This window comes from Gossypium hirsutum, chromosome A01 (genome assembly GCF_007990345.1).
Source record: "Gossypium hirsutum isolate 1008001.06 chromosome A01, Gossypium_hirsutum_v2.1, whole genome shotgun sequence".
Lineage (NCBI taxonomy): Eukaryota > Viridiplantae > Streptophyta > Magnoliopsida > Malvales > Malvaceae > Gossypium > Gossypium hirsutum.
In genome coordinates this window covers 105,869,120-105,890,332 of record NC_053424.1, presented here as the reverse complement: position 1 = coordinate 105,890,332, position 21,213 = coordinate 105,869,120, and the positions used below count along the sequence as shown (strand labels likewise).

The 21,213-nt window shown below is 32.0% G+C and overlaps 2 protein-coding genes across 4 annotated transcripts; both read right to left on the bottom strand.

Annotated features, from left to right (window-relative positions):
* Positions 1 to 4,334: 4,334 nt before the first annotated feature.
* LOC107916993 (thaumatin-like protein 1b) lies at positions 4,335 to 6,334 on the bottom strand. 2 transcript variants are annotated; one of them, XM_016846381.2, is made up of 4 exons: positions 5,976 to 6,316; positions 5,204 to 5,897; positions 4,615 to 4,718; positions 4,335 to 4,502 (listed from the first exon to the last, which is right to left on the bottom strand). In XM_016846381.2, exons 1-4 carry the CDS (start codon positions 6,034 to 6,036, stop codon positions 4,495 to 4,497), a joined length of 867 nt encoding a protein of 288 aa, XP_016701870.1. In that variant the 5' UTR covers positions 6,037 to 6,316; the 3' UTR covers positions 4,335 to 4,494. The 2 variants fall into 2 exon arrangements, with proteins under 2 accessions (XP_016701870.1, XP_016701869.1); XM_016846380.2 differs by having other exon boundaries at positions 4,335 to 4,718; positions 5,976 to 6,334.
* A 62-nt stretch (positions 6,335 to 6,396) lies between these two features.
* LOC107916994 (uncharacterized protein At2g29880) lies at positions 6,397 to 8,539 on the bottom strand. Of its 2 annotated transcripts, XM_016846382.2 has the most exons (3): positions 8,407 to 8,539; positions 7,349 to 7,754; positions 6,397 to 7,271 (listed from the first exon to the last, which is right to left on the bottom strand). In XM_016846382.2, exons 2-3 carry the CDS (start codon positions 7,752 to 7,754, stop codon positions 6,787 to 6,789), a joined length of 891 nt encoding a protein of 296 aa, XP_016701871.1. In that variant the 5' UTR covers positions 8,407 to 8,539; the 3' UTR covers positions 6,397 to 6,786. The 2 variants fall into 2 exon arrangements, with proteins under 2 accessions (XP_016701871.1, XP_016701872.1); XM_016846383.2 differs by lacking the exon at positions 8,407 to 8,539 and having other exon boundaries at positions 6,435 to 7,271; positions 7,349 to 8,377.
* Positions 8,540 to 21,213: the final 12,674 nt, after the last annotated feature.

Genomic DNA, 21,213 nt, shown 5'->3' with positions numbered 1-21,213 from the left:
GTGAAGAAGCAACTCTATTCTCAATTTTTGTTCTGGCTTGAGGAGTTGACTTTGTATTAATCTGATGCTGCGCCTGCTTTTGATTTTCTTTATTGGAAGAGTCTTTAAGAGATAAGTTAGGTAACATAGCAGTTTCATCAAAAATAACATCTCTGCTAATCACAACTTTTCTATTTTCAGGACACCATAACTTATACCCTTTTACTCCAGCTTTATAGCCAAGAAAAATGCATTTAATGGATCTCAGTTCCAATTTTCCATTATCAACATGAGCATACGCAGGACACCTAAAGATCTTTAAATCAGAATAATTAGCAGGATTACTAGACCATACCTCTTGTGGAGTCTTTTTCTCAATGGCAACGGATGGAGATCGGTTGATCATAAAACATGTAGTAGAGGCTGCTTTTGCCCAAAATGACTTCGATAAGTTGGCATTTGACAACATAAATCGAACCTTCTCCATGATCGTTCTGTTCATTCGTTCTACAACGTCGTTTTGCTGTGGAGTATGACGAATTGTCAAGTGTCTCATGATCCCTTCTAACTTGCACAATCTATTAAACTCATTAGAACAGAACTCTAAGTTATTATCTGTACGGAGGTATTTTATCTGTTTTCCCGTCTATTTTTCAATCATAATTTTCCAAAACTTAAATGCGGAAAACACATCGCTTTTCTGCTTCAGGAAGAATGCCCAAACTTTTCTGGAAAAATCATCAATAAAGGTTAGCATATAATTAGCCCCACCTCTCGAAGGCACTCTAGATGGCTCCCATAGATTAGAATGAATATACTCCAACGTTTCTTTCGTGTTATGGATTCCTCTAGTGAATCGAATTCTCTTTTGTTTCTCAAAAACACAGTGCTCACAGAAATTAAGTTTGCAAATTCCTTACCCATCAAGAAGTCCTTTTTTGCTCAATTCTGCCATGCCATTCTCACTCATATGCCCTAGGCGCATATGCCAAAGTTTAGTAATATCATCATCTGACAAGGAAGAGGAAGCGATAGCTGCATCACCAGTAACAGTAGAACCCTGCAAAACATATAACTTGGCAATCTTTCTCTGCCCTTTCATCACAACAAGGGACCCTTTGGAAATATTTAAAATGCCACTTTCAGCTGTTTATCTGTACCCTTTTGAATCAAGAGTACTCAACGGAATTAAATTTTTTTTCAATTCTGGAACATGTTGTACGTCACTAAGTGTTCTGACAACTCCATCAAACATCTTAACTTTAATTGTTCCAACACCTGCGATTTTACACGGAACATTATTTCCCATTAAAACAACACCTTTAGACACTATTTCGTAAGTTGTAAACCAACCCCGATTGGAACTCATGTGGAAGGTGCAGCCTGAATCAAGTATCCACTCCTCGCTTACTTTAAAATCATTGACAGAAGCAACTAGAAGTTCACCATCGCTGTAGTCTTCTACAACATCAGCTTCACCAGAATTTTCTGGTTGTTTTTCCTTTTAATTCGCAGCCTCCCTTTTAATCTTATTTGTTAGCTTATAGCACTCAGATTTAATGTGACATTTCTTCTTGCAGGAGTTACAAGTTTTACCTCTGTTTGAAGACTTCGATCTACCCTTAAATTTACCACGAAGATTCTGTTCCTGTGTCCTACCACGAACATTATCAGTATTCCGATCTTGTCTCCCATGAACAATGAGATCCTCTCCCTGAGAGTCAGGTTTAACCACAAGATGCTTCATCTTATCATACGAGGTTAAAGAATCATAAACCTCATCAACTGTGAGAGACTCGCGACTATATAAAATTGTGTCTCTAAAGGTTGTATAAGACGGGGGCAACGAACAAAGTAGAATCAACCCTAGATCTTCCTTATCATACTGAACCTCTATGGCCTCCAAGTTAGAGAGAATTTCTTTAAACACTGTTAAGTGTTCGTGTACAGACGCACCTTCCTCCAAACGATGAGCATAAAGACGCTGCTTCATATGTAACTTGCTTGTTAGAGTTTTCGACATACATATTTGTTCTAGCCTCTTCCATAATGCAGCGGTAGTCTTCTCTTTCATCACATCTTGCAAAATTTCGTTGGACAAATGCAGATGTAATTGTGTTAACGCCTTTCGATCCTTACGTTTCTTCTCTTCATTTATTAATGTCGAAGGCATCTTATATATTCCCAGTAGGGCATCTTCCAGATCCATTTGCGCAAGAACTGCTTGCATCGTAATCTGCCACAATACAAATGTGGTGTTGCGATCCAACAGCGGAATTTCATACTTCAAAGACGCCATTACTGTGATTGAGATGAACAACCCAGAAGCTCTGATACCAATTTGTGAAAAATAAAATAAAAATAAAAAAATAAAATAAAGAACACACAAATTTTACGTGAAAACCTTTTCGGGAAAAAATCACGGGCAGAGGAGAAAAAAATTTACTATGTCGAAAATTTTGAGTCAATACAAGAGGAATAGACTATGTCTATTTATAGGCTTGTAAAGCTATATTCTAGTAGGATTGAAACACCTTATCCTAATCAATATAAAATAGATGGAGTTTAATAAGGTTTAAAAAACTTTATGCTAAAATAAAATAAAAGAAGTCTAGTTCTATATGGATTTTACTTTTATTTTATTTTCTACCGTATTTTATTTAAATAAGAATTCGGGTCACTTAATTCTAACAATTTTTAATTCAAGAGGATAGAGAGAACAAGTGAGAAAAAAATACGTTTTCTTTTTATCTATAAAGAAAATAAAGCCCGATATTCACAGGGTAATTACTGACTAAAAATAGGATAGGTGAGCAGTAGGGTCGAGTAAGAAAAAATCGAAAATTGATAGAGTTTGGATGATTTATGAAATGCAAGTTTAAAAAACCTTAATTACATGAACCAAACCGAACTCTATTTTTATCTAATATATAATTTTTTATAATATAAAAATAAATATTTTATATTTAAAATAGTGAAAATAATTTGAAAATTCTTTTTTTTTAGAAATATTAATGAAAGACTTTAAAATTTTATCAAATAATATTCAGAAGTCATAAAACAACGTTAATTTCGTTAAAAATAAGTCTAAAAATTCAAGACCAAAAATTAAAATGGAAAAAATTGAGAATTGAATAGTGTGAAATTGAATCTTAATGATAAAGTTTAGAAAATTAAAAAAACTCAGACTTACCCAAACCGATATGACCAGTAGTGAGTAGAGAAAAATAAAGTAAGTTTGACTTAGCGAAAGATAATCTAAGTCTTGGTTAAAAAAAAAACCTCCTAACAGTTGTATTTTTAATTTGACTATATAATTTGTGGAATCTCTTTAATAAAAATAAAAGTATCAAATTCTGCAACATCATCACAAGCAAAAGAAATTTAGCTCTTACAAGCTCAATGATATAATTTGGTTGTTTTAAAATACCTAGATTTTCTCAACAGTATCCTTCCTCCATATAGATTTATTAACCAAAATAACTTTGGTCTCTTCCTTATTTACGTTTAACTATTCTTACATGTTCGACTACTTTTTTATGACTCACTATTACAGTACACGTTATACCTGTTAATAGCAGCCTCCAAATCAGACATTTTCATGAGTGACTTTGCATAAATTAAAACTTGAAAGTTGACCGCACAGGCGTTAGATGAAGCACAGATAACGTTGTACCCCCTGGAATACATGTGGTGGTGTTGAAGATGAGAGTTGCAAACATCCAACAATGGACTGGTCCAGTCCAGTATCGACATGGATTGCTTACAGCTAATGCGAGAGCAATTTGCATGTTAGGTGAAGCCAGATTTCCCCTCACTCTCAGAAAGCATAAAGGAGATTTGACGTTTTTACGTAAGATTTGGTTGGAGCTCTCAGCTTAGTGTGAGATGCCCAGTTTCAGGACCAGAAACTCAAATCCCACCACCATTCCTTTACATAACCCATCTAAAATCATAAATATTGTCAGAATTAAATGACCCGAGTCGTTATTTAAATAAAATACAGTGATAAAATAAAATAAAAGTAAAATTCATATAGAACTACACTTCTTTTATTTTATTTTAGAATAAAGTATTTTAAACCTTATTAAACTCTATCTATTTTATATTTTATATTGATTAGAATAAGGTGTTTCAATCTTACTAGAATATAACTTTACAAAAATATAAATAGACCTAGTCTATTACTCTTATAATTATTCGAATTCGACATAATAAATTTTTTTCTCCTTTGCCCTTTTTTTTTTCCAAAAGAGTGTGTTCTTTATTTTATTTATTTTATTTTCTCATATATAACATCATATGGTTAAAGGATATGTTGAATTTAAACCTTGATATCATTTGACAGTAAAAACTTGGAAACCTTTAGTGTATCAGTATAAAAACAAAATGTGTACAATATTTGTGTGGCAAACGTGAAATCTCAATATCTGTAGGCAATATGCAAATTTATGTTGCCGCTCATTCTAATCCAGCGTATAGAATGTCTCCCTTCAGTTAAGCTAGTCCTTGCTACTACTTGCCTGGAAGTGTCCAGGCCAAATGTTAGTCACAAAGGTAAAATAAGTTGCCAAAAGAGGAAAATAGCCATTGCAAAAGAGGCTGCAGGGACAGTAGATTGCAGTTGGAGCAGACCTGATAGTGATGCCCCATTTGCATGTAGGCTGGATATGTATATCATACTCTTATTTACAAGCGGTAGCAGCGCTCCATCCTTCCTTGCACCAAACACTTTTTGACTGCAAAAATTATCCATCAAACACTAATCAATACTTGATCTACAAATGGCTGCCATACGACATATGAAAAACAGACAAACCATCCATGTAAGATCCAGTTATAGCACATGAACAACAACTAGAAGGCCTCCAAGATCCAGCTGTATCAAGGTTCCTTTTTCCCAAATACAAACACTATGCACTACTCTTTTATTTTTCTTTTCGTTCTGTTTTTTTTTTCATAAATTTTAACCAGACAATCATTGAATCTCCCATCTATAATGGCATTGAGTTTAATAATCTGGAAAAAGAAACAATTTTTTATAACCCATTATGTTTAAGAAGCATCGACAAAGTCACCACTTTGCACTTCATCCACAAAATACGCCGAATTTTCTGGAACATGACAGCGTGGCACTCATGAAGTCGACAAGTAACAATTACAAGCTAGCAAACTTAACTAAAGCATTAAAGATGGGGAACGTTGATTGGTTAGTGAAATTCACCTGGTATGAGGAGGAGGGCAGAACATGATGACGTAATCAGCACCAGCACACGTGTACGTACTCGTGGTATCGTCGTACGCATAGCTATACGCGCGTGGGCAAGCATGCTTGAAAAACAACGAGTATCTGGATGGCCGACAAACGTCAGGCGTTCTGAACGCCCCGCTGCAACAGTATTCGGGATCTCCGAACGCTTCACACGCGCTCCTACACCCCACGCCTCCACCACCATTTTGACGCGCAACGCGTAACTCAGATGGACAAGCACCGTTGAGGTCCAATAAGCAACCTGTAGCGCTACAGTTCCCGCCTTTACCTCCCTTGACCACTATCAACATCGGCAAATTGTAGCCGTCCACTAAGCTGACGTCGTAAAAGTCTAATCCTCCGGCACCATTTAAAGTGAATTCCGCGAGAGTGGCTGGCGGCTTGGCGCCACTTCCGGAACATTCAATTTGGCCGGAGCCGCAATCGCCGCTTTGACAAATGAATTTACGGGAGAAATCGACGCCGCAAAAGGTTCGACCCCAGAGTCGACCGGACCAAGACTTTGGTATTGTCACTGTTCTTGAATTGCCAGGTTTTAGAACGAAGCCGGTTGTTGTAAGTTGAGCAGTGTTGGCCCCAGATAAAAAACCCGGCCATATCGTGTGGCGGCACTTGTTGACGACCTTAAAATAAGCTGGATTCACTTCTGCGATTGAAAACAAGGGTCTGTGTCAGTGACTGCAGAGCAAAGAAAAAAAATGGAGTCTTTGAAGGTTTTATTTACCTGAGAAGAAGGAGATGAAGAGGAGCAAAAGAAAGGTGGAACAGAGATGACGACGATCCATTGTTGATGACTTAAAGATTAAAAAATGGAGTTTGAAGTTGAACAATTGCCAAAAAACACTAGAGAACTTTACTTTTTCTTGGAAGACATAGCAGGGAGAGTGGGACTTCCAGAATGTGTTTGTGGGGTTTTTGCCTTTAGGCTTTTGGTTTTGGTTTAGGGTTATTTTGTTAAATACTCAAATCTCAAAAGTTTTTGTCTTTGTTGTTCCGGGCATTTTCACGTTCCTTTCTTTTCAAGCAAAGGTATATATGTAATGAAAAACTGTATTTTATTGGCCTTCTTTATGCCACTTTTTTTAGCTGAAGCTTTGATATAATCTGCTTTGTGATGGTTTAACACTTGAAATGCCTGCCTTTGACCAAATAAACAAGCAAGCAAACGCTGTTCTTGTATGGAATGTTCAATTGGCTGGTGAAGAGTTCAGTGCCCTGTTTTGGCAACGAATGCTTGATGTTAACTTATCGTAAACTCAAGCTTAAGCATACAAATATAGTGGAGATTCCTAAAGCGAAAGCTCAAAATGGAGAGTTACAAGGTGAAAATGTTTCAAAATTTCAACCGGAAATGATGATATTTATGTGTCGAAAAAGACCAAATAGATAAGGAAACGAGTTTCTTAACCCACAAGGTAACAGGTGTTGCATATGAGCATCAGTACTCACAAGCAGAAGCGGATCTGCAACAAAAGAGGTATAACACTCACGAATGGAAGTGAGCCAATTGTTTCTAATCTATTTCGATTTTCAGGTCACGATGCTTGCCATAGAGACCTCAACCAAATCAAACGCCGAGGCCCTTTAATTGTCATGAATGCAATTGCGTTTTTATCGTCTTTCAGAACATTGACAGACTTTGTAAACTCAGCATCATCCAGTTCTAAATGCTGCAACTCTTCCAGGCACTTATGATACAATGTTCTCTCGCTTGATGCATCTCTTTGTAAAGCTCTCATCTTGACAGCTGAAAACATCTCGTATATGGCGTTCTCTATCGGCTCACCAGCATCATAGCAGACCCTTTTCTTATGAGCTGAAGCTCTTGGAGCCTCAGACTTTCGTTTCTTAGGTTGTTTGTCACTTATTCGAATTATCGAATCAGAATCAACGGTACCCTCAACCACTTGTGTCGGTACATTAGTTGGCTCTGAAGATCGAACTGTCTCTGTGTTGCTATTCCCCTCTTCAGTTATCATTGGAGCCGTGTTCGGCATGGATTTGCAGGTAGTTCTTTCGCCTGCTCCGCAAGTTAAAGAAGATTGTTTTAGAAAGCAACTACGGGCAAATAGTCATAATCTAATAAAGTAATATTACCTTCAAATATGATAGACATTTGTTTATAGAGAGGAAAGCTCTTGCGTCGGAAGGGTCTTGCTTCACTTCGTACCGCGATATAGTTGTCCCAAACTTTGTCATCAGCAACCACCATTTGTCGAGTTTCATCCCAACCAAATCCATTATGTCCGAGTAGGGTTTTAACAACGCCATAATCTTTTTTCATCACATTGTAACGGTTTTTTATTTGGTTTTCTTCCAAATTCATACCGAACTTCTTGTTAAAATCACGCGTAACAGACCGAATAACATCGTTCTTGAATTCATTATAGGCAGTTCGTCCACAATTGTGCTGCTCGGTGAAAAGCTCAACCAGAAATGCATCCCGAGACGGAGTCCATTCTGCTTTGGCCCTATATACAACCCCTTCCTGTGTTGTAGACATCTGTATGAAGAAATAGTAATATAAACCACTGACTCAAAGAATTGAGCTGTATACTGATTACTGAGGCATGCTTTGAATCAAGTCTGATATGGAAATAGTTCATTAGGATTTCAAATGACCTCATCTAAAAAATTTGGGTATTTTACCAAGCACATGATTACAATATCTATTATATGAATATTCAAGGGCTAAAACCCGTGTAGACAAAGATTAGTAACAAAACTGAAAACGATATTCCAGCATCAAGCTCATCAAAACTAAACCCTGGTTTGATACTTTGTGTGTATCAATGCAGTGAAAACCACAGATTACAACCCTTGATTAATTTTTTCATATACGACCAATAGCTTAATCACAACCACCAATTGTTCAAAAGAGTGACAACTCCTTCAAAAAAAAAAAACTTTGTGAGAGACTGACAGCGCTCTGTTTCCCTTCAACAAACAGCAGGCAATAGAATTGAAGTAGAAACCAAATTGCTAATGAATATACACAGAAAGCTTTCTGTCAGTCAGTTGGATATCAGAAAAAGGAATTCAGAAATGTTTAAAATGCAAAAAGAAAAGAAGCATAATATTTTGGCTCTTTGGTTTTCTTTGCACATTTTCTGAGGAAACAAACAGAGAATAATGTGGGTATCTTTTGACAGTACCTTTGATGAAAGCAGTCAGGGACAAGAACTGGAAGTTGACATGATAAGGAACTTTAAGAAACTTAGAGACAAAAGAAGTGGTGAAATGGGAAGTGGGAAAAAGAGAAAGAAGAAACCAAACGAGTTGTTGCACAACAAAATGTGGCGCCGGACCATGCTTATAAATGTATCTAAATTATACTCAAATAATATATTTTATTTTTAAATGTAATTATAAAAAACTACAAATAGTAGTAAGATAAAAAAATATTTCATTAAAAAATATTTTAAAATATTAAAAATTTATATCTATAAATATTGACGAATATAAATTGATACAAGCCAATATTAATTAAAATAAATCGAAACACATCAAAATAAGTGAAACACTACAAAATTTTAACCACAAACAAACTTAATATTAATTTAAAATCGAAATAGTATGCATTAAATAGTAGAGTCAGTATCGATATTATATCGATTACCATGTTATATCAACTTAAAAAAATCAAATAGTATTTTTTACATTAAAATATATAAAAATGATTAATATATTAATTTTTATATAAAACTTTGGGAAAAATACATTATTAGTCACTAAATTATAGGTAAGTTTTCGTTTTAGTTACTTAACCAAAAAAGTTACAATTTGGTCTTGAACTATTTAAAAGTTTTTATTTAAGTTATCGGGCTATTAAAATCAATATTATATAGTTTTTTTTTCTTCGCACTGCTTACCCCAATTGAAAACTCTCTTTCTCGTTCTCTTCTACAATTCAATTTTTTTTCATGAAACAACTTTGGGCATCACAAATCTGCAAACCAAAATTCGAACAACTTTTTCTTCGATCTCCGACATTGATTATTAGATCGACTTGGATTTAAGCTATATTTTTCTCTTCGTCGATGGGTATTAATCCATCATACCTATCGTCGAATCATTGCTTGTAGCTTATTGGTAGAATTTAAAAAAAAAAACACTTAACCTCCAATAACTTAAATAAATTTTTTTGAATAGTTTAATGATTTAAACAAGAACTTTCACATAGTTCAATGACCAAATTGTAATGTTTTTTAGTTAAGTGATCAAAACAAAAAATTGTCCATGATTTAATGACTACTAATGTAGTTTACCCTAAAATTTAGAGCATATTCGACAAAAATATATAAACCATTTATGATACTCTTGATTAAGTTGATGGTATGAATTAAGTCACATAATATTTTGAAAATAAAATTAATAACTTAATAAAGTTATATTATTACTTTTCCTTTTTTTGTAAAAAAAATTACCCATTTATCATTAAAAAACTAATCAAAATATAATTTTTCAATAAAACAAAAATAATTTGTCAGGTGTTAATATATATTATAGAAACTAAGCAAATTATAAACCCTAGTCTCGTTGGACAATTAGATTTGGGCCACCATAAATCCAACCGGGAAAACACTTGGGCCTCACTTTAAATAAAGAACATTGGTGTCTTAAATTTTTTTTTGTAAGAAAGTATTTTGGTATAAGAAAAGGAGCATGAGAATTTAAAAAAAATAAAATAAAATAAAAATTAAGTTGGATTTTTAGTGGTATTAATAATTGTTGGGATCTTAGAGATGTAAACCCAAATCCAAATTTCTAAATTCAAGTTTGCAGATTGGAACACCATTCCTCCTACAAAGCACTAGTCAAGCAAGACAGAGTCAATTCATAGAACACAAGAAAGAACAAATTGAAATACTTTTCTTGTGCTTTGAAATGCAGCTTTAATTTGTATTATTGTAAGTTGTAACACAAAGAACAAAAGAAAAGTGAAATGGGAAATAGTCCCTTAGTAAAGGATTCTTTTAGTCCCACAAATGGAAGCCAAAAAGGAACAGCCACCATCATATTGTTTCATTGTTGATGAAATGGCTTCATAACCATTTCTATCTTTGGTCAATTTCATTCTCTTTCCTTTGTATTTATCACCAAGTCAATGCTGGTTTCCAGTCTTTATAATTATGTACCAAAAGCTTCAACACCAACATAATATGGGAAAAAGAAAAACAAGATATGTGACTTCACACCCTTTTTTTAGGTAAAATATTTGATATTTTTCAAATAAAACTTGAGTTAAATTTTGTAGATGACAAAAACATAAATCAAAAAATTTTATCCGTCGTTTAAGAATCCAATCCGATTTAAATTTAAATTTAATTAGTGAAACTCAATGTGATTATTGAGTATCAAAAAGGCTTAATAAAAATCTGAGCACTTACTTATTTCTGTGTTTAGTTTAAGGGTTGTATTAATCAATATTTATGGGCCCTAAGCATACTTCTCTACTCAAAAAATAAGTAAATTGGTCCCTATACGTTAGATCAAAGAGCGAATTGGTCCTTCTATTAAAAATTTCATGCATTTCTATTGTTCAAAACGGGTCCCTATACATCAACATGAGATACGCATGGTACTTAACGTGTCACTATTTGGTTGTTTTGTTAGTTACAACAGTTTTTAACAATAAAAATAGATGAAATTTTTAACAAAAATGAAAGATTTGCTCTTTAAGACTAATTTACTCATTTTTTAATAGAGGAAATAAAATGCAATTTAACTCCTAATTTAATAGCCTCTATAATACATTTACCTCTATTAACATTTTTCTTTCCATATTAAATATAAACTAAAGTAGTATTGGTAGATCTGATTTTTTTTTATGAAAACAAATCTTTTACTAAATTAGTCATAAAACTGGTTTGAAGGTTGCTGTTAGAAAGCAAGAATAAGGGTTGTCTTTTGTGTGGACTCAAATCATGAAAAAAAAGTTTACAAAGGATGTTGGCAGCTAGCAAAAAGCAATGATGGTTTAATTTCATTCCTGTGTTGTAAAGAGAAAACAAAGCCGTTTGCTTGTTCTTCTAACAATGGTTTGAGGCAAAAATGATTGATCATCATAGGTTTGACTTATGATCTTATATTCAAGTGGGGTTTTTCTTTTTCTTTTGGCATTTCAATTTGGATATCTCCATTAATTGATGTAGTTGCCCTGGGCTGGCGTGCTGAGCTTAAATTTCATGCTACCTGCATTATCAATTTGTTTGTATTTGTGTTCATTATTAGGATGACATGGAATCGACATTTTCTTCCCTTGTTAATCAAAATAATAATCACAAATGATTTTAGCTTTTGGTGTTATGGCCCCAAACCCTAATGACTCCATAAACCACCCACAAGACAAAATTCAGCACTAATAGCATGCACTGTCGAGTCCCCATATTATAACAAAACAATTAAGCAATACCCCCCTTTCTTCGCATAAAATTTCGATTGTCTGATTATTACAGATACGACAAATACATTAACATCTGATAGGAAGAATTTAAGGAAAGGGCAGAAATGGTGGGATAAATGGTCAAAGATACAAATGGCCCCTTTGGATCACCAGTAACCTCCAGCGTGGTGAGATTTAAAGAGTAAAAAAATTTAAACTGAAATGCAGCTCCAATTGTGGTGTTTGGCAAGCACACCGGTGAGCATTTCTCACCTCACTGTAACTCAAAATATTGGTTGGAGTTAAAAAGATCCAGTGGACTGATTTGGAAGTCCAAAAATAAGGGTAATTATTATTTTACCCCTCCAACTCTTCCTTTATTATTTATTTTATTTAATATACATAACATAAGTTTAATATGTCATTATTTAATATAATTTAATTTTCAATAAATATATAATTTTTATTTATAAATTTAGTATAAATACAATTTAATTTATATTTTATTATTTGATTTAAATATAATTTGTAAAATATTTTGATATTTTATTATGGATATAATTTAAAAATATTTAAATTTTATTGTATATGATTTTAATATTTTAATTATCATTTTATAAAAAAATATAATTTTAATTTATGTTTTATATTAAATAATATAACTAAATACATTGTTATTTTTAATCTAATGTCCTTAATAGTCATTTTATATACTCACCTCACCACTACAGCTGCGTTTAAATCCAAACACACACCACATTATTGTTTCTAATCTCACTGCCATAGTATCCAATCTCACCGCCACCGCTGTTTTTAACCTCACTGAAGGTAAATACACTGCCCATTCAAACTAAGTCAAAAAATGTTTGAGGTCCCAGTGGCTGTAAATTAAAAAAAAAAGGCATATAAGATTAATGAGGGAATGACTGAGCTGCTCAACAGGCCCCATGAATATGTTGCACTGCTTCCAAACAAAAAAGTTCCTATTTTTGTCGCTGCAAAGTCATGGATGATATCAACATTCAACATAAGGTTGATGGTTTTAATTTGTTTCCTTTTTTCAAATTTATTAGAGAAACAAACTCATTATGCTTTACCATCATAGCTTGAGAGAAAAATCTCTCTGGGTTATTTGTTTAAATTCAAAACAAGTACAAAGATTAATGTTACAGCATAAAAGAAAATGAGAAGAAGAAATCACCGAGTTGTTGTCAATGGGGTCTGTTTTTCTGACATCTTCAAGTTTGATGGGTAATGCCATTAATTCACACACTGTTGGTTTTATTTTTGTAAGGTATTAAGAGATTTCTTTATTAAAAAAAATTTGGAAATTCACCCTTCGTTAAAATTTCTTTTTATATGTTTGTCTTTTTTTAATTTCTTTTATATAAAATGATAAATTGCATTTTATCATCTCTACTAAAAATAGATAAATTAGTCTCTATATATTAGATTAAAGAGTAAATTAATCTTTTTATTGAAGATTTCATCCATTTTTACTATTAAATGCTAATGTAGTTAATGAAGCAACCGTACACTAACACGTGATCTGTCACGTATACCTTATGCTGATAGGGAAAGGATTGTATGAAATAGTGACGCCACGTCATCTGTATCCCTTTCTAATAGTTTTATGCCACATCAGTACTCTTATCCTGAAAAAAATCAAATCCAAATTAAATGGCATAAAACTATTGAAAAGGGATATAGATGAAGTGGCGTCACTATTTCATACAATCCTTCCTCTATGTTGATATGACAATATTTTAAAAAAAATAAAAACAAACATTCTTTATAATTATTTTAAAAAAAAACCACATTCAAGATATATATATATACAAATAATTTTTTAAATAATTATAAAATATACAAAATCATTTAAAATTTATAAAAGATATAAAAGAATTTAAAATTATTAAAAATTAATAAAATTTATTTTTGAAAATCTAAAATGAACATAGACAACATGTTGTCAAGATTCATTATGGAGTAGTTTCTTATATAATTATTAAAATTTATACAAAATTATAGAACATTATTTAAAAATGATTAACAATTATAGCAAACTATAAATAATGATTAAATTTTAAAAAAAATATATGTTTAAAGAATTTAAATATACACATGTACACATATATGTATCTTCTTAATTAAGCTGGTATATTTTTAATTAATCAAGTTAATGAATCCTATTTTATTAATTTCTTATAATTCTTAATACTCCTATTAATTATAATCCAAATCATACTTTTATCTAAGCCTACTCATCTTTTAATTCCATGTCACTTATGTAAAAAATTGAAAAAAAAAATCAAATCATTACTTAAAAACACATATGGATGAACTTTTTAACCAAAGGACCAATTTGCACATTTTTTAATGCATATGAGCTAATTTATCTATTTTTTAGTAGAACGAAGAAAATGCAATCTATCTCCTAATACAGAGACCTCTGTAATACTTTTACCTGTAAAGAAGTTATCGCAATTTTTTACGATACTATTAGTTATTATTATTATTATAAATTGCATATTAACAGCATCATATAACAAATTCTTTAAATTCCTTACCAAAAAAAAAACTAAAGTAATTTTACACATTTCCGTAACTATTTATATGGTTAATATTTTAACGATTTAACTGGTATATTTTATATTGTATTCATATAGATCATGCATGTCAAATTTGATGTAAATTTAAAACTTCTAACCATTTGTTTAATGTAACAAAATTTCAACTATTGAATATATATTAATATATAAAGTATTTTAAATAGATATAATAGAGATATCAGATTGATTAAAAAAATTATATACACAAACACAATTATATTGATAAATTCAACGATTAGATCATAAAAATATTAATTATATAAATAATTATAGAAATATATATATAACTACCTTAATTTTTGCACTAACCAGCACAAGTGAATATTCAAGCAACATCAATGTTTATATTAACTATAATCCAAATTATTATTTTTTTAAAAATTATATAGTGACTGTAAAATGGGAAGCGCGCATTCAAGATATCGAGTTTAACCAAAAGAGAGAATGTTTGTACGTTTTTACCGACACCGAGAAAGAATAATAGAAAAAATATAAAAAGAAAAATTGCAAACTACTCCAAAATAACATATCACTTTTTCCAAAAGCATACTAAAAAATTATATTAAAATAATTAGGATAAATTATGTCATTAGTCACTAAATTATAGATAAAATTTTATTTTGGTTACTTAACTAAAAAAAGTTACAATTTGATCACTGAACTATTTACAAATTTTCATTTAAGTCACTAAATTGTTAATATTGATGCTATATGCCTTTTCTGTTTGCACTATATGCATCAATATAAAGCTCTATTTCCTCTTCTTTTCTACAATTCAATTTTTTTCATGAATCAGTTTTGAACATCACGGATATTCGAACCAAAATTCAAATAGTTTTTTTCTTCGATCTCCGACACTAGCCGTTAGATTGACTTGGATCTAAGATATATTCTTCTACTTATTGATGGGTACTGATTTACTATATTGATCGTCAAATTGTCGCTTGAAGCTTACTAGCGGAACTTAAAAAAAAAAACTTAACAGCCAAGTGACTTAAATAAAAACTCTTTAATAGTTTAGTTATTTAAATGGAAACTTTTGAATAGTTTAGTGATCAAAATTGTAACTTATTTTAGTTAACTGGCCAAAATAAAAATTTACTCATAATTTAATTACTTATGGTGTAGTTTACCCAAATAATTAAAAGGGGTTGAATAAAGTTTGATAAACAAAAATTATTTGCCTTTTTTGTTCGAAAAAATCTACATATCCCCTAAAGTTTGATAAAGAGTACATTAACTCCCTCTTTGTTTTTTAAAAGAGAAATTCATTAATTCATTTCATGAATGTGAACATATAATTTGGGAAAAAAACAACAAACACTCATCATAGGCAATGAAGAACGAGCTCCATTAACATAACAAAGGTTTAGCTTCAGCATCAATAGAACATTATAGCACATTAACAATTGGTTGTCACAACTTAAACACATCATATCTAGAGTGGTTGCGATCGCTTAATACCATAAGGAAATTAGTCTCAGATGGTGCAAAACAATGGGAAAAAATTGACAAAAGAACCAAGCATTCACCAAACTGGAGAAGATGGCAGCAACAAAACCATCTCTAAAACCACTTGCAAAAGCAAGACTACATGCAGAAGTAAGACTAAAAAACATGTCACAAGAGCAGAACAAAACTTCTAAAAGTGAAGTCTTATGGACAACAACAAAGCCATCTCTAAAACCACTTGCAAAAATAAGACTACATGCATAAATAAGACTAAAAAACATATCACAAGAGCAGACAAAAACTTCTAAAATTGAAGGCTTGTTAAACAATGAAAAAGAAAACAAAAAAAAACATATCAAACTTAAGACAACATAGCTCCAAACCAGCCTATGATATCATTTATTATTTTGAAATACTTTAAAAAAATAGATTAAGAAGCTGACAATGAGCCATTCACTTTCCAAGAGAAATTGTTGGTGGCCAGTGGAGTACTTTCGATGATGACAAACACTGTAATTTGTTCACCACAACTTGTGAAGACAACAAAGATACCCATAAAATATATTTGCAAACTAAAAAGAGAGAATGCACATGGATTGAACAAAAAGATGAAAGAAAGAGAGGGTTGGTTAGAGGGAGAGAGAAAAAGACGGGCGGTAGACAATCCGAAGCCTGACACTATCCCTAAGCAAAAAAAAAAAGAGCAAACTACTTGGAAAAAAAGAGAAAAGTATTTAGCGTTTCCTCAACTTCCTCTTAATTTTATATATTAAATGAGTTTTGAAAAGGAAACTTTAAGGTTAATTAATTAATGATTTATCTATTTATTTTTTGTTATCTTCAATCTTTATATTAAAAAAATTACAATTAAAAATATAAAAATAATTAATTATAAAATATTTCAATTATTATTTATTATAAATTACATTATATTGTAATATAATTATATGTTTAACATGATGTATGTTTGAATTAATATATGTAAGTTTTAAAAGTTACAAATACAATTATAATTGCAATTACAAAGAATATACCCAAATAACTATAATCATAATTAATCATTATAAAGTCTATTAGTTTGTTAACTAAAATATATCTAGATTTATACCACAATAAATCTATATAGGATTTGTATATGGTGGGTCATATACCAGAATAAATATAAACCAAGAACCCATACATGGTTTACATAGAACGAGACTCAAACCTGATGTTTCAAATTTCCTAGACCTTAACCTTGCTATTAAGTTAAGACTTCATTGGTTGTAATTTTATTTAAAAAAACTATTATTAAATATAATTATATATATTTTTTGGATAATTGAATTTCATTCATCCAAGAAGCAGTCAAATGCTACAGTCTAACAACATTACAACAAAACCGTCAACAATAAAAAACCAAACTATCAAAACAATACAAAATAAGCAACTAGAATAAACCAAAAGAAAATCAGGCAAAACCCCAATTAGAACTGATTAAAAGGTTATCTGAATCAACTCTATTAAACAACTTCCTTAATCCTTAAAATAATAGCATCAACAGACGATGGAGCATGACCAAACACCCAAGCATTATGCTCACACCAAATTGTGTGCAGGAATGTAGTCCATGCAAGCTTCAAGACCCTAACAAGCAAGGACTGCCCTCTAAGCTTTGAAAGAGCCTAGGCAAGCTCTTGCCTCCAAGTGCCAACAACCCTCTCAATACCACACTAGTGAATAACCTTTCCCCAAATAGGTTTAGAATAGGAAAAACTAAAAAAAAAGAGGTGGTCACGCGACTTAGCATCATCAAAACATAATAAGAAACTATCAATTACACTCATACCAAAGGAAATTAAATGATCACAAGTTGGAAGCTTATTAAGAATAGTTATCCAAGCAATCAAAGAGCATTTAGGTATATGCAAAAGAAACCAAATGAGCCTTTTCCAACAAACCTTGCGACCCCTAGACCTTATTTTTCAACACAATTTTGAAGCAGAGTCCCTAATACCAGAAGTGAATCGATGCAGGGTTGCACTAACAAGTTCCTAAAGTTTCAACAGTCTCCTACTATGCTAGTTGCAAGTGGAGGATAGGGCCACTTCCCAAAGGTTACGTCCCTGTCCCTTGAGGACATATTCCTTAATCCAAGTCACCCAAAACGATCCCTCCTCAGCCAAAATAACTCTGATCTATTGGAGGACACAAACCTGGTTCCATTCTCTCAGATCCCTCTGACCAAGTCCCTCTTTAGACTTAAAGGAACAAATCTGTTTCTAGCTAACCCTTGCACCATTTGCTTCCAAAAGAATCAAATGCAAAGTTGAGCAACATGTTTCAACATAGACTTAGGCAATAAAAATTTCCTACCCCAAAAGGCCTGGATACTGAACAGAAAAGACTTAATAAGCTAAAATCTCCTTATAAAACTAAAAAAATTACCCATCCAACCACATACTCAAGAAGTAAGCTTACTTAGTAGAGGATTACAATCATTAATAGTTAATTTCATAGAAACCAGAGGCAATCCCAAGTATCTAATAGGAAACTTACCCAACTTAAAACCTGTGATACTAAGAATAATAGCCTAGTTATCAACAGAGACTTCAGCCATAAGATTCTCACTCTTGTTAGAATTCAGTTGTAGCCTAGAGAGCAAGTAAAAGTCCTGTAACATACAGTAGATACCTACAATAGAATGAACATTTCCTTTAGAAAAAAATGATCAACAAATGAGACATGGGTAAGTTGCACATGATGACACTTAGGATGAAATTGAAAGATTCTTTGCTGAGCTGCCACATCCAAAAACCTAGATAACACATTCATGGCAACCAAAAATAGGTAAGGGGACAAATGGTCCCTTTGTCTGACACTCTTACCACCTGGAAAGAAGCTAATCATCTCACTATTTAAAAAGTTAGAGAACTTGGAGGAAGTTATACAAACCCAAGTCCACCTCTAAAACTGTTGAGGGAACCCAATATCAATAATAGCAGTAAAAGCAGCAATCAAAAACTTCTAGCTCAAAGAATCAAAGGCCTTCTGCAAGTTAATCTTAAGAGCAACCCTAAGGGAGATGTCAGCATTATCGTACTCTTTAATCAACCGTTGAGCCAATAAGGTGTTATCCAAAAAACTACTACCTTTAATGAAAACAGTTTGATTATTAGATATTAGATCAGGCAAATAAAGGGTAAGACGATTAAAAAGGACCTTAGTAATACATTTGTAGACATTATTACAACAAGAAATGAGTATAAAATCTTTTACATGCATAGGATGTTCACACTTAGGCACAAGAGCTAAAATGGCAGCATTAAAAACTGGTAGCAAAGATAAAGAAGCAAATAAGAACTGAACAACAAAAACAAAGTCCTCACCTAAAATCCTCCATGCAACTTTGAAGAAACTAGCAGTGAAACCATCCGAATCGGACACCTTATCACTCCCTTTCTAAAAAAAAGGCTTGTTTAATTTCATCAACAATAATAGGCCTAACCAAATCTTCCTGAGCCTTAGAAGACAGAGATGAAAACAACTCTGCCAAGAATTGCCTACAGCAACCAACAACATTATTTTCAGAGGAACCAAGAAATCCTTTAAAAAACTGAAAAACTTCAGCAGAAATCTGCTCAAAATAATCAATCAACTGACCCTGATCATTCATCGGCACCCTAATGGTGTGCTTATGCCTCTTCACTACAGTAGCATTATGGACAAATCGAGTACCCTGATCCCTTTCTCTTAGCCAACTCACCATTCATTTCTACCTGTTGAAACTCTCCTCAGCCAACTACAATTCATGAAGCTCTATTTGCAACTCATCAATATACTTCTGCCTGGTAGAATCTAAACTAGAATTTAAACCTGCTAACTAAGCAGATTCCACCTCACTCTTTTATTGGCAACTCGATTAGTAATATCACTAATATAACACCCCACGCTCCATACACGTCTGACCCGTCCACTGGGTTTGGGTATGAAGTGTCACAATTGAATCTATGCTTAATTTTGCTAACTAAACTGTTGATAAAAATCTGAAAATGAAACTATATAATAATAAAATTAAAAAATGATAATTCTTATAACTAAGGTCCTTGAGCCACAGAATATTTAATCCTTCAATTCATTCCTATCTCTAATCCAACTATTTGTTTACAATGAAACTCTTACAACTTAACTAATGATTATTTGTCCTATAAGTCTTGATTCTGGGGTGGCTATATGGCTTTTTAGTCACTAATCCTGAGGCAAAGCCTCAAATGATACCCCTTACCTATATGCATGACTTGATCTATCAACAATCCTCGATCTCCACTCTGTTTGGTTTAGTCCCTCCTCGAAGTCCTCGATCATCCTCACAAGTCCTGCGAACGTTAGTTAACTCCATAAGTTCGAATGAACTTAGTGAGTTCCTATACTAACCATAAATAACCCTATCACACAAGGGTAAACAATATAAAATAAATTAAATATAAATACCCCCTGCTCGCTCAAGGCGAGTGTTATTTATCAAGGTGGAGGACTCCACTCGATCTTTCGAGCTATCCGGCTCACTATAAAACCTTCATCTGGTTCAACTCTCTGTAACAACCTATTTTCCAGTGGTTTCGGGACCACAACTTCGATATGTGGGTCCGTTAATATTTACGAGGTCATTAATGCTATATTAAAATTTGGTTAGGTAATTTTAACGTTGAGATAGTTAATTAAATAAAAGAACTAAATTGTAAAAGTTGGAAAAGTCAATCGTTATTAGTTTAATTATACTAAATGGCTAAGGAATCATGGTTTAATGTATTTAAATGGTAAATATACCAAATTAGTTTTAATGGATGGTAGTGGTATTGTTTTAAATGAATTCTTTTAAGTAATAGTGAAGGGTAAACTTGTAAATATATAAATAAATTAAATTAAACACAAAAAAAAAAGATGAACAAAGCTAATTTATTCATCTTTTTGGCTTGAAAACTGAAACTCCATGGGAGATTAAGCTAAGCTTTCAGCTAAGACTCATTTCACATGCATGGTATGTATTTTTCACTTGTTTTTCATGAATTTCATGTTTTTGGGATCGTTTTAGCTCTATCTAGCTAACCTGGGGGTTAATTTGTAAAATTTTTAAATATTTTGGAAGATTTCATTGATGATTTTGATGTATTTTTTAAGTTTATGGTAGAATATTAATATTGGTTGTTGATTAAAACTATTTTGTAAAGTGATTTTAGTTAGTTTTTAGTTAAAAGACTGGATTGATAAAATATTAAATTTGACATGAATTTATTGTAAAATTTGAATAATTATGGGTTTTAATAATATGAATGGAAATTTAGCTAGCATAAAAATTTATGAATTTGTGATAAGTTTGAATGTTTTGGGTTTAGGGACTAAATTGTATAAAATGTAAAAGTTTGGGGAAAATGTGAAAAATTATAAATAGGAAGTCATATATATTAAATTGAATATTATATGAAATTGAGGCTAATAAATTGAATAAATTACTTTATAGATTAAGAACTAGTAAA

What these genes read in the sequence shown, in the direction of transcription:
- LOC107916993 (XM_016846380.2), bottom strand. Translation starts at nt 6,036, where the DNA reads ATGGATCGTCGTCATCTCTGTTCCACCTTTCTTTTGCTCCTCTTCATC. An exon ending in CTTCATCTCCTTCTTCTCAG is followed by an intron (nt 5,898 to 5,975) that starts GTAAATAAAACC and finishes TTTCAATCGCAG; the next exon opens with AAGTGAATCCAGCTTATTTT. An exon ending in TGCCCTCCTCCTCATACCAG is followed by an intron (nt 4,719 to 5,203) that starts GTGAATTTCACT and finishes TAATTTTTGCAG; the next exon opens with TCAAAAAGTGTTTGGTGCAA.
- LOC107916994 (XM_016846382.2), bottom strand. Translation starts at nt 7,754, where the DNA reads ATGTCTACAACACAGGAAGGGGTTGTATATAGGGCCAAAGCAGAATGG. An exon ending in AATGTCTATCATATTTGAAG is followed by an intron (nt 7,272 to 7,348) that starts GTAATATTACTT and finishes CTTGCGGAGCAG; the next exon opens with GCGAAAGAACTACCTGCAAA.